Raw genomic sequence first — 13,142 nt, forward strand, 5'->3', positions numbered from 1 at the left:
TGAGGGAAAAGTCCTAGTCTCAGGCATGACTCAGACCCTCTCTGAGGAGCAAATCTTGGCGGGGGCCTGAGTCCCGTCAGCAGAGGTCTGTCCCTCGGCTGGTGGGCACAAAAGAGCTGGGCCGGGCCTCCACCCACGCTAATAGCTCAGAGGGAGGAGGCTGGACACGCAGGGGAGGGGCAGAGGCCACCGAGGAGAACCAGCCTCCCACCAAGGTCTCCCAGCAGACGTACCTGGGGAGGCCACAGGAGGTGAGCTGGGATATCCTGAAAAACAAAATGGGAGTGGGACATCAAACAGGAGCCCCTCTGTTTCTCCCGGCTCCTCCCACTGTTCTCCTTTAACTAGACCTAGAGCAAGAGCGCCCCTCCCAAGCTGCCCTCCCAGAAATGGGCACAGCTGTACCCCCACTGTGCCTGCTTCCTCACTAGCCCCCTCTCACAGGGCAGAGAAGGTCCGTCAGGGCAAGCTGGCTGGGGGGATCCGAGAAGAAAGTGAGGTTGGACAAGTGTTTGATGGATGCATGGGAGGGGGCGGAAGCATGGATGGACAGGCAAATGCACAGCCCCAAGGAGTATAAACATCCCTAATGCGTATCCTCCTGGGAAAGGCATGTTTTTGGGGGGAGCCCTGTGATCTCTGCAGCTTGGGGTGGCTGAGCAGGAACAAAGGAAGAGAACGGCTAAGGGCAAAGGTGTCTCCTTGTGTTCCCAGCATTGACCCTGCCTGCCTGGCAGCCATGGTGCTTCGGGGATTTTGGAACTCGCACCCGGAAAGACCCTGCAGCAGACCCCCTAAGGCTCAGGCTGCCCCTCCATCTAGTGTCACCCCCACCACTTGGAGGTGCCCAGCCGCAGGGCCCTTACCTGGTGCTCCTGCAAAGCCCTCGGCACTGGGGATGGGTCCCTGCCCCGTCTGGCCATCCACTCCTTGGGGCAGGCCCCGCCCTGACACGCCCATCCTCCCTGGAGGCCCGGCCTCTCCAGTCTCCATAATGACCCCAGTGGAGCCAGGCAGGAAGGGCAGCCCCGTCCAGCGCGGCCATGCTGGTGGGGGCAGTGGCTGCAGGGGTCTCTTGGGTAGGACAGGCTGCTGGCCTGTGGGCGGACGTTTTCCAGGGTCCTCAGGAAGCGGGGGAGCACTTGGCCTCGGCAGAGGGGTTGGCTTGGGATGAGAGGCCTCCGTGGGGGCCTCCACTGGCCCTGGGTGGGAGGGCCTTCCAGGCACCTGTGGGGCCTTCCCTCGCGGTGGGGGCTGCGTTGCTTCTGAGGGCTCCTCCGCTGGGCATTTGGAAAATGGAGAGAAATATGCAGGATTAAAAACCTCAGACTTGACTGTTCAGCCACAGGCGCCTCTGTGAGATTCGATGGGCTGGGCCCCCTGTGAAGATGTGGGCTTGGTGGCTGTCCCCAAAGCATCAAGAGTCACGGGCACTGCCTTGGGCCAGCACAGAGCAGCCACCACAGTGTGGGGGCAGCATGCCTCACGGCTTCAGAAGGGGGCCACAGGTCAAGCTGCCCTCGGGTCACCCAGGAGCCGATAAGAAGAGCCATGGGGACTCCCTGCACAGGGGCGGAGTGGGGGGAGATTTTCAGCCTTCCTTTCTACACAGTAGTCATGCTCTCCAAAACAGCACCATTCTTGGCCCCAGCACCAAAACTTCTGATTTCAGCACATGATGATACCCTGGATATATCACAAATTACTGAAAGGGACCTGCTGATCCCAACCAACAAATGTTCTCCCAAACCAGCTAGTGTTGGGGTCACTGTGGGTGGCTTCACAAGCTGGGACCCTGCCGAGAGCAGCAGATGCCACAGTGACCCCAGCTGGTGTTAGGGCGCTTAAGCCACCTCAGCAGCAGGCACAGAAACACCCAGCACCTCTTGCCACAGCCTTATCACCAACTAAGGGGATTTCCACGGGAGGAAGTTTCTGATTCACATTTCCCTGCCCTCATGGGAGGGCACTGTGACACAGCCAGGAAGCGGCTGCTCCTTCCTCCTATGAATACATTCCTGGAACCAGCCTTCCACGAAGGCTTCCTGAGGGCCCACCCAACTTTTCAGTCTGTGTGGTACCTGCAGTGTGCCCAGGTTCCAAAGCTATACAATTAATGTCCAGGCAAAATCAGTGATTGCATTTTGACCCACTGTCTAGTTTTGAAACTCGCTAAGGTAACTACAGTAATCAAACACATGCTCCCCTCCCCTTCCGCCACAGAGCCAGGTTGCTTACCCACCTCCGGCCCCCAAGGGAGGCTATTTCTCAAACAGCCTTTCCTGACCAGTGCTCCATGAGAGACTTCAGCCCTACTGAGAATGATTCACCACTTCCTCAGTAGTCCCAAAGATAATACAGAGCTAACACCTAGATGCAGAGAAGAGAATTCATGTGGTTCTGTGGAATAGCATCAGGCCTTAATTCTCTTCAGAACCACCACTGAGAAGGGCTGGGTTAGACAGAAACTGAGGCAGGTGGACTAAAGACATGTGGACACCAGCCACAGTGGAGGACAGGAGTATGAGAACATGGAAACGCGAAGTCTACGCATTGAATCAAGAAGCTCCCAGCCCCCATTTCCTGCTCACACCCAGGACGCCTACTTATTTATAGCTTAGGTTGGGGATAGGGAGAATCTTCAAAATGACCCTGTAAGAAACCCACCAGCATAAAATCTTATCCAGTGCCTCACCTTTAAATGTGAACCATAGTCAAGATCACTTGATGTACAGAAAACCTCTGATAAGAAAGATCAAAACAAGCCAACCAACGTACCAATGAAAAGGAACTCTGAGGAAACACACAATGCAAGAAAATGAAGAGGTAAAACCCTCAAACAGAAGACACAGTCCAAGATGCAAGAATACATTGGTATAAGAAAGGCATAATCAGAGGCACCTGTGTGTCTCAGTTGAGCATCGGGCTCTCTGCTGTCAGTGCAGAACCTGCTTTGGATCCTCTGTCTCCCTTTCTTCCCCTCCCCCATTCACATGTGTGCCCACATGTTCTCTCTCTCAAAACATTTTTTAAAAAGACATAATCAGAGAATAAGGATGAGCCTTTGCTGATAAAAATATTCTTGCCAAAAATAAGCAAATTCTATGAAAGAGTTGGTAGATAAAAGCAAGGAAATCTCTCAGAAGGTAGGACAGGAAGGCATGGGGCACCTGGATGGCTCAGTTAAGCGGTCAACTCTTGGTTTCAGCTCAGGTTATGACCTCACAGCTTTGGGGGTTTAAGCCCTGAGTGCAGAGCCTGCTTGGGATATTCTCTCTCTCTCTCTCTCTCTTTTCCCCACTTGCACTGTCTCAAAGAAAGAAAGGGATGGAGACAGGGACGGAGAGGAAGGAAGAAGAAAATGAGAAAGAAAGAACTTAAAAAAAAAAAAAAAGGTAGGACAAGACAAAATAATGGACATCAGGAAGGAAACAATAAGAAATCTTTCCTGAAAAAAAAATCAGAAAAACTGGGACATAGGATGATGAGGTGGTAAGGCAAGAATTATCAAATTCTCACACATACACACCATTTTATTTCAGCAAAATTATTGAATAAAAGACCTAAACCAAGATCTATTCCGAGCACTGAGGAAAAGGGGAGATCCTACAAGCTTTCAGGAAAAAAAAATTAAAGTGTGACTTCAAATCCAAAAGGCATCATCAGGTTTGTCAATAACAGTACTAGAAACTAGAAGACAAAAGAACAAGGTCTTCAAATTTTGAGGGAGAAATTGTTAACCTTGAATTCTATACCCAACCAAAATATCTATCAATTATGATTCAAGAATAGGTATTTTCAGACATGCAATAAAAAAAATAAATAAATAAATAAACGATCAGCACCCCCCCCCCCCCACCTTTTAAGGCTATTTATTTTGAGAGAGTAAAAGTAAGCAGGGGCAGAGAGAGACGGAGGGAGAGAATCCCAAGCAGGCTCTGTGCTGACAGCACAGAGCCCGATATGGGGCTCAAACTCACAAACTGCTAGATCATGACCTGAGCCAAAAACCAAGAGTCAGATGCTTAACTGACTGAACCACCCAGGCACCCCTCAGGCCCCTTTTCTTAAAAAGTTTAGAAAACATACTCCACCGAAACAAACCATACAAAAAAGAAACATAAAAAAAAAAAAAAAAAAAAGTTCAAGACAGGAGAGAGGTTCAAGAAATTTCTAGCATGGTAGTGAAAGAAGTTTCAAATTGAAGTCCTTTAGCAAGTCCAGAGAATAAACAGTCCAGATTGGAGCAAAAAGAGAACTCCAGAAGGGAGGTCATGAATTCAAAAAACAAAAAAATGATCTGATACTTTTTATGGTATAGAAAATTATATTGAGAGGGTATCCTAGGGTAAGAGGAATCCAAAATAGATACGTAAAATCTAGCAAATAATACACTACTACTAATTCAAAGAAAAGCAAAACAAAAAGCAACATAATCATATTCAGCTGTACTGAGCTATTTAGCTCATAACAGCATAAATATTGGCGACTGATTGGCTATTGATAACAGCATAAATACTGGCTATTGTGGTAAATTCTAGTGGGAGGTGGGGAGGAGGGGAAGCAGGGGAGATATAAGCAAGCCTAATATATAAACTAATGCCTACAGCTGCTACATGATATATATAATGTCTAAATACTACATATATAATATCTGTATAAAGAGAAATCTAAAAGTAATAAATGAATTTAGAAACCTAGAGGTAAATGTCAGGGGAAAACAGCCAAAAGAATTGCACATGGCTGCCTCTGGGAAGCTAGAAGTGCCGGGGACGGGGGGGCCAGGGCCTGGTTTTATTATAAATCTCTCTGTACTATTTTATATTTTATAAAACGTACTTGCAGAAGACCCTCCCTTGCGTCTACCCTTGCCATCCAGAGAAACGCACCTGCCTGCACTCTGGGTGGGTCCTCCCTTCCCTCCTCCTCACAGGGAGCCCCTGGCTCAGAGCCCTTCCTCCCAGCTGGCCTGTCTTCCCTCTGGGGGCTGCCCCATCCACTCCCTCAGGCCTCTTTCCTTGCCCCCACGGCTCCTGCCCTTTAGTCCAAGTGTATGGGTCTCCATCCAAAATTTAAAAGTAAACACGTCCCCTCCGTCCTCAGTGGACTGCAGTCAGCAAAGTACAAGCCCCTCACACTGGTCCTTGTTTTCTTACCTGTTCTTACCGCACCCTCCAAACCACCGCTCTTCCTCTGAAAGCCACCGCTTTTTTTCAGAGGTTCTCCCGGACCCCCCCCACCCAGGCGCTGTCATATTCATTCACTCTCTCTCCCTCCCTCCCTCCCTCTCTCTCCTCAAAAATCTGCAATCGTCTTCCAGTGCTTATAAAATCCAATCAAATCTCCTCTGACATCCTGAGTCCCTGCCACCTGCTCCACCTCCAGTGTCCTCACTGGTGCCCAGCCCTCCTCTAAGCTTCTCTGGCCACACGCCTTTGGCTTTCAGTGTTTACGCTGCCTAAACCAGCCTCTTCCAGCACCCTCACTTCAGTCCCGGTTCGGAGACCACCCGCTCCGGGACACCATCGTGGATTAGCCCAATAGAGCTTGAATAGTCCTGCCTCTGAACCTTGAGGCCCTTTGAGCCTCGGAGGGCTCTTTCAATTTTTTACTATTGTTCCTGTCATGCTGGATGATGAGCAGTTGAGGACACATTTTAATGATCTTTTGTCCCCAGGGTTTGGCATAGGGCCTGGTACACGACACTGCCGACATTTAAGGGTGTGGTGAATGAATGAAGGCTGGAAGGAGGGCAGGCATCTTGGGCCACACCTTACCAGCCATTACCTTAGGCATCCTAATTCTGCCAAAAAATCATTGTCATTCTGGGGCCAAATAGGGTAATGCTGGTACACAGAGATGGTGAAGGCTCTTTTATGTCCATCACTCCCTCAACACTCAGGTTTATCACACGCAGTGGAAGGCAGAAGGAAAAGAATGGACAAATATTTCCCTTGGGCCAAATATCCCCGCCCCCCCCCCCCCCAATCTCCATGGCGAGCACACCCATGCCTGGCTGGGGGCAACTGGCTGCTCCGAGACAACCTGTCACCTCACGCAATGCTGCCCTGGGTGCAGTCATTTCCCCCAGCCCCTGCTCCCCCATCTCATGCCAGGTGTTTCCAATGTATACGCATTTGTTACAAAGCTGTAACACAGACTGGACAGCATTTTGCTCATTCTGGAAAGATCACTCCTGGCAGCGGATGGCTTTCTGAACTCAACATGTGTTTCCAATTCAGAGAATGACCATTTGAACCGCGTTCTCCCGGAGAGCCCAGAGTTGCTGCCCTTGTGGTTAAGGCGTGAGGCTCACGCAGGAAGGGACGGCGCGGCCCCACGGGTGCTGCCTCGGGTCCGGGAACCTGCCCCAGGCTCCAGTCCTGATGCGCCCGTGTGGCCTCAGGCAGGGCCACAGCCTTCCCCCCGAAGACCGAGAGGGACCCGGGGAGGGAAGGCCGCTGCTTCTCCTCTAGAGTCTATCTTACTAAAAGCCAATTTCGACTTCACTGCAACAAAGACCTGCCGAAGAAAATCCGCCCTAATCCTCGAGCTGCTAAGAACGTGTGTCTGGCTCCCCTGACAGGCTGTCTCTGCCTCCTGTCAGGGAGGCCTGAAGGGAGGCCGGCGGCCACGGGAAAGTAAACTGCAAGCATGAGGGCCCTTAGGTGTGCCTGGCAGCGTGGTGGGGTCTTGTTACACTGCCAGAGGCCAGGGGACAGACGGTGACCCCGGGTGTCAGAGGCTGTGCCCAGGAACCCGGCCGTGCAAAAGCCACTGACCCCTCCTACCTCAACCACCCCGTCCATTAAACGGGCGGCTCCACGGCGCCCTCTCGTCAACCAGGCAGAACTGGGTGCCAGCGGGACAGAGAGAGGGAGCCGGTGCTCATCCCTAACGGGGACACACGGCGCAGGCGCGAAGTCCGGCTGAGGGGGCATCCGATCTCCCGGGAAGCCGGGGTGCACCTGCAGGCCACAGCCGGCAACAACGCGACCTCCTTCCCGGAGGCCATCAAGACTTGGGATTTCTACAAAAATCCTTCCAAACGCCGACATGCGTCCGGCAAAGCCGGTAGACGGTCACACTGTGCGCCCATGAGAATGGGGCTGCCTGGAGGAAGCGGCTGCTCCTGCTCCCCGCAGAAAGGCTGAGGTGCAAGGGCAAGGGCGGCGGAGGCGCGGGGGTGGAGGGCCGCAGGTGTGCTCAGGGCTGAGGAGTCAACCTACAGAAAACCGGACTTGTTCTGACGACACCTGAAGGGAAACCAGGTCTTCGCGGGAATGACTCTACTCGGAGCAAATGGTGACCCGGAAGCTGTTGTGGTTTGGGCTGGAACGAAAGAAGGCCTCAGCGCCTACGAGGAGGGCTGTGTTGCTTACACCACGGAGGGGACAATGAGTCCCCACGTGACCCACACGAGCAGCCCCGGAATTGGGCTAAACAGCGAAAACGGCTCTGCATTTCTGAAAAGTACAACCTAGAGAACACGGAGATACAGACAGCTGTACAAATACATCTGAAGTGGGAAGGAATCTGCAATCACAGAATCTCAGGGTTGGGTGGGCAGGGGTTCTCACCTAGCTGAGCCTCAGCATCGCTTGGGAGTTTTTTTGTTGTAGAATTTCACAACCTGATTCTAAAATCTCTGCGGAACCGCACAGGGTCTACACTCCCCGGTTTTAAGACCTACGGCAAAGCTGCATACTCAAGACTAGAGCATGTCTCAACAACTACAACAGAGTCCCCAGGTGAACTAGCACACACGCTGTCCACGTTTGTTGCTGGTGCGGTGTCCAAGTCATGGCTTTCCTTCTCTCTCCTCTTCTTTCCTCCTTGTTTCTCCCCTTCTTTTGGGCACAGTTCTCCCTGGGTGGTTATATCCTGCTGCCTTTGAGGTGGCCTTCCTTCTTCTTCTGGGACCAGAGCTAGGGGGGTTTGTTTTGTTTTAATAACAAATTTAATTGCAAGTTCCTGGGTCTCACCTCATCCCTGTTGAGTAGGAATCTCCTGAGTGAGCCCAGGAGTTCTTATTTTTCTAAAGCTCCCAGAGGATTTTTGCATGCAGCTATGGGACACCTCAGCCCTGAGAATACCATGGTTCTAAATTCAATGGTTAAGATGCAGAAAGGCAGCCGCAACTTACCCCCACCAAAGGGCATTACGAACCCCAGATGCCCGCAGGGTGTAAGGGAGCACATTGCAGGGGTCAGGATGGTCTGAGTATATGCAGTTTATTTTAGACGTTAGATATTTCTAAAACCCTGACTTGGTCCATCATGCCATCTTGGACCTAAACTGGCCCAAACCCAGCCGATTTCAAGTTGAGGGCATGACTGTGGCATCAGGCCACTCTTCCCCTGGCCAGGTTTTATGGTTAAATATTTAGAAAATCCATGCTTTTTCATTCTTGTAGCAGAGCTTGAATTAAGCAGCTTGATAAAGATGGGATTCCTCAATCTCTAACACAACTAAATGAAATGTTGTGCTTAGTATAATTCAAGTTATAAGAGAAACAGCCCTCAGACTTGAGAAGGGGGGGGGGGATTTGAAAAAGGAAGTGATACTCCTGTCACTAGAGTCTGTTGAAACAATATCATGGCATCTAGGCGGGCATGTCCCTTCTTGGAACAGTGACGTAGGGAAAGAGAGCTTCCCTGATGCACAGAAATATTCCTCTGCCCACCATCTCCACCCAGCGGGAGCCCCAGGTGCTTCAACACCAGGAAGTCCCCTCTCTCCTACTGTAAGCAGAAATGCTGGAGTCCAGCCAGGGCTCAGCGTCTGTGTCACACAAGAAGGCTGGGATGTGCCGGCTGTCAGAGAGGGCAGCCAGCCACAGCCTTGCTGACAACGCTCGTTACAGGCCAGGGCAGTCCTCAGGCCCAGGCAGGAAAAGACACCTTTCACTCATGCAGGGAGCAGACCCTGGAGCTGCCCGCCACAGAGGAACTCCTGCCCCACAAGATGCTGACCAAGGGAAATGGAGGGGGTGCTGGCCAGAAGCACAGTGCCCCACCCACGCATGACAATGGGAGTGAGCGTGCCCAGGCAGACAGCCAAACCGTTATGGCCACATCAGACAGAAGGACAAAGGACTTAAGAACCACCTTGTCATTTGGAACCTAACTTATCCCCAAGTGCTGAGCTCTTTTTTTTTTTAATGTTTATTTTTTAGAGAGAGAGAGTGAGCGTGAGTGGGAGAGGGGCAGAGAAAGGGGGACAGAGGATCTGAAGCAGGCTCTGTACTGACAGCAGAGAGCTTGGTGTATTGCTCGAACTCACGAACCGTGAGATCATGACCTGAGCCGAAGTTGGACGCTTAACTGACTGAACTGCCCAAGTACCCCAGTGCTGAGCCTCTTGTCAACAAAAGTATTTGAATGTGAATCCTGAATGCCAGGGAGAGGAGATTTCTAGGCTTTTTACACTTTCTACTTGCCCCCCAATTTAAAGAAAAAGAAAGGTAAAGTGAGAAAACCCCCACGGGCTATCTAGAGCATTCCACAGAGCAGCCAGGAGCCGGACACCCAGGGGTCTCCATCCATGTCTGCTGTGTGAACAGGCTGCTCTGACTCCTTTGAGGCTGGATGCCTGGGGGTTTGTAGGAAGAAAAAGGGAGAAAAGTGCAGCCATGAGTAGATTAAACATTATAGGGGTCAGAGGATTAAAATAATAGGTAATACTGATTGAATAAATACGAGGGGCCAGGCACTATTTAATACTCCACTCTTTATGAGTATTAATCCTCTTTAAGCAAACTTTTTGAGATCAGCGTCATTATTATTTCCAAGTAACCGATGCAGAAAGTGAGGTAATTAGGTAGATAAATAACTTGCCCAAAGTCCCAGAGAAAGCATGGAAGTAGCTAGGATGGCAAAGCTGAGAAATAATAAGCACTTCCTGGCTCAAAATCCTCTGATCAACATTGGAAAAAAAGGGGCGGGGGTTGCCTGGGTGGCTCAGTCGGTTAAGCGACCAACTTCGGCTCAGGTCATAATCCTGAGGTTCTTGAGTTCAAGCCCTGCCTCCAGCTCTGTGCTGACAGCTCTAGCCAGTTTCAGATTCTGTGTCTCCCTCTCTCTCTGCCCCTCCCCCGCTGGCACTCTGTGTCTCTCTCTCTCTCAAAAATAAACATTAAAAAAAAATTAAAATCCTCTGATTGTTTCTCATCATACTTAAAATTCAAATCCTTTACCATAGCCTATAAAATCCTACATGACCTGGTTCCTTCCTGACTTCAATGCCCAGGACTTCCCACCCTCCCCTTGTTCATATACATTCTGCGTTTTTCAAACAGGACAAACTCATTACTGCCTCAGGGACTTTGAACATGCTGTTCCCACTGCTTGGACCACTTCCCACAGGTCTCTGCAAAGCCCTGCAACGAAGTCACCTCCACTGAGCAACCCTCCCTGACCACTCACCTAAAATATACCACCGTCTCCTGTTCTCCATGAAATTGCTCTGTTGTGTCTTTCCTCGCAAACTGATCACTAGCCGAAATCAGATCAGCATTTAGCTTGGCTGTGCATTGTCTGTCGTCCCGCTAGAGTGACATTCACGAGGGCCGGCACTGCAGCACTAGCACACGGCTCAGTTGAAAGCATATGAATGAATGGGTGGGATGGAGGGGGGCTGGGAGACGGGCATCACACCCACTTTACTGAGCTGAAGGTGAGAAGGTGAGTGAAGGTTCTTCACCTTTTGGACGTTAGGCACCTCTCTGAGACCTAGATGAAAGCCATGGACTTTTTATCCAAAAAAAAAAAAAAAAGCCAACATTTGCAAATAGTTTCAAGAGTCCCTTCTAAAACCCAGGGAAGAACATTTTCAATAATGGGAGGGAGACAAAATACTCAAGGAGGGATCTACTTGAGCATCAGCTGAAGCCCCCTCTGCTCCCACACTAGCTGTCTCCTGGATAATTCAGGCCCCCTTAGGGATGTTTCCAAAGAAAAGAACAGCATCTGAGAACAGGGTGGTGCACTGAGGAGAAACACCAGAGTTTGCAGCCCCGGGCCAGCAATCTGGTCACTGGTCCAAACCTACGTTATGCATCCTCTTCCCTGGGCCTTTTTTCACCAAGGGAGATATAATAACTGTCATTAATATTCCTTTCCTCCCAACACATAGAAACCACATCCCCCTTCCAGAGCTGACTTGCTTTGACCAAGAGAATGGCAGAAGGAATGCCACGGCAGCTCAGCACCCAGCCTGGAAGGGGCTAGCGGTTTCCAGTTTCCTTTATGAGCCAGTCACCATGTAGTAAGTCTGACTAACCTGAGACCACCAGGCTGTGAAGAAGCCCAAGCCAGCCACATGGAGAGAGAGAAAGACAGAGAATGGCCGCATGGAGGAGGCCTGAGGGGCCAGACATGTGACGAAAGCCTTCCTGACCTTCCAGCCCAGCCAGGCCCAACTGCCAGCTGATTACAGCTGAGTGACTCAGGCTGATGCCAAATGGAGCAAAAGAACCACCACGCCAAGCTAAGCCAAGCCCTGATGAGCTCCTGATGCACAGAATAGTGGAAAATAATACATCTTTGTGCCACCAAGATTTGGGGCAGGTTGTTACATGACAATAGATAACCCATTCATACCAACCCTCCTGCTTTTCTGGGCCCATACCCAACCCTCAATTATTAGCTCCAGTAACACCTCATTCCAGAAGTTTCTCTTCTCACTCCACCTCTCTCTTCACTCCTCCAGCCTCTGAACTCTCAATTTCCTCAACCCCGAAGGCTTAGCTCAGGGGCTGTCTCCTCCAAGGAGCCCTCCCTGACTTCCACAGTGGCCATAAGCGCTTCTCCACACACCCAGTATGCCTGTGCACACCCCATGCCCATGACCATCCCTTTGTCAGCTTGTTTGTCCCCAGACTGTTATTGTCACTTGCATTGTCATCCACATAATCCACACACATAGCTCATTAACTACCACATTATAGGGGCTCAGTAAGACCTTATGAACTGAAAGAACAAACCCTACACCACTCGCTGGACATTTACATACTATTGCATTCATTCCTTCTGCAGACCTGTGTCTCTTTACCACTGTGATTGAAAACGCCTTGAGGTTAGGGATCATGCTACTCATCTCCATGCCTCTCACAGAGTCTTGCACACAGCAGGTGCTCAGTAAATGCTCTGTTGACTTTTAACTGGTCAATGTATGGCTTTCACTGTGACCTTAACTCCAGATTCCCCCCTAGACCTCTGCTTCTCAGGCTGCAGATCTCCTAGACCTTGACACTGTAGAAGGACAGAGAAGGCTCTGCTGGTTTATTTTTGGCTCCTTTCAATCAATGGAATTCTTGAAAGGCCACACATTCTACATTCACAGCAATGAATTCATTCCAAAAGGATAATCTTTTAGAAGCTACATTCTCTTTAAAGACATTCACCTCCAACTCCTACTTCAGCAGACAAAGTGTGAAAGAGTTAACACAGCTTCCCATACTGCCTGGGAGTTGCAAATCAACTGGAAATATCTGATTCAATCTGTTATTATAAAACACAGTCCAGACAGCACTGTCACCACAAGGGACAATCATTCTATGAACACACACAGTGTTGTGACCTTTACTCAACATTCCAGAGATACAGGAGCTGTGTGGGCCTGGGAGGAGGGGAGGCTTATAAACAGTGTGGTGTAGTGGGCCCAGCACTGGGGTGGAGGCCAGCTTCCTGGTCCTGGCTGGCCTGGGTACCTCCTTATCTACAAACTCCTTTTCTCTGAGAACACCCAAAGCATTTTCCCACCTGACTACTTCAGATCCTCCAGCTTCCCGGGGACCTGACCATGACTCTCCCCAGCCAGGCCCGTGCTCAACTGCCCCTCATGTTTCAGCCCTCCGCTCCTTGGGTTTTATGACTCAGCTTGGACATAAAACCCTATAGGCTCACTCCAGGCCATGACATCTCCCCTCAGTGTTGGGGGTCTTTGTCACCTGGAGCTGAGCAAGGTGGAAAAGGTGGTAAAAGCCCAAAGGGGAAGAGAGGAGAAAACAGGGAGAGGGCAGGTCAGGAAGTAGGGTCCTTCTGGGCATACAGCTGGCCCTCAACAGGTCCTTTTGGAACCAGTAAGTCTGCATTCAACTCTCGGACACACGAAGGAGATGTGTGCTGGACTGGAAAACA

General features: G+C 50.5%; 2 protein-coding genes across 2 annotated transcripts in view; both read right to left on the reverse strand.

Annotated features, from left to right (window-relative positions):
• Positions 1 to 13,142, reverse strand: part of SMCHD1 (structural maintenance of chromosomes flexible hinge domain containing 1) — a 230,845-nt gene that overhangs the window by 10,202 nt on the left and 207,501 nt on the right. The gene's annotated exons all lie outside the window — the stretch shown is intronic.
• EMILIN2 (elastin microfibril interfacer 2) overlaps positions 1 to 13,142 on the reverse strand; it is a 54,917-nt gene that overhangs the window by 7,103 nt on the left and 34,672 nt on the right. The window contains exons 5-6 of the mRNA XM_019418359.2: positions 867 to 1,280; positions 234 to 266 (exon numbers count right to left, since the gene is read on the reverse strand). Coding sequence (XP_019273904.2) covers positions 234 to 266; positions 867 to 1,280 — 447 coding nt within the window. The remainder of the gene's footprint in view (positions 1 to 233; positions 267 to 866; positions 1,281 to 13,142) is intronic.

The sequence above is a fragment of the Panthera pardus genome, unplaced genomic scaffold (assembly GCF_024362965.1).
Source record: "Panthera pardus isolate Hobbes unplaced genomic scaffold, ASM2436296v1 HiC_scaffold_15, whole genome shotgun sequence".
NCBI lineage: Eukaryota > Metazoa > Chordata > Mammalia > Carnivora > Felidae > Panthera > Panthera pardus.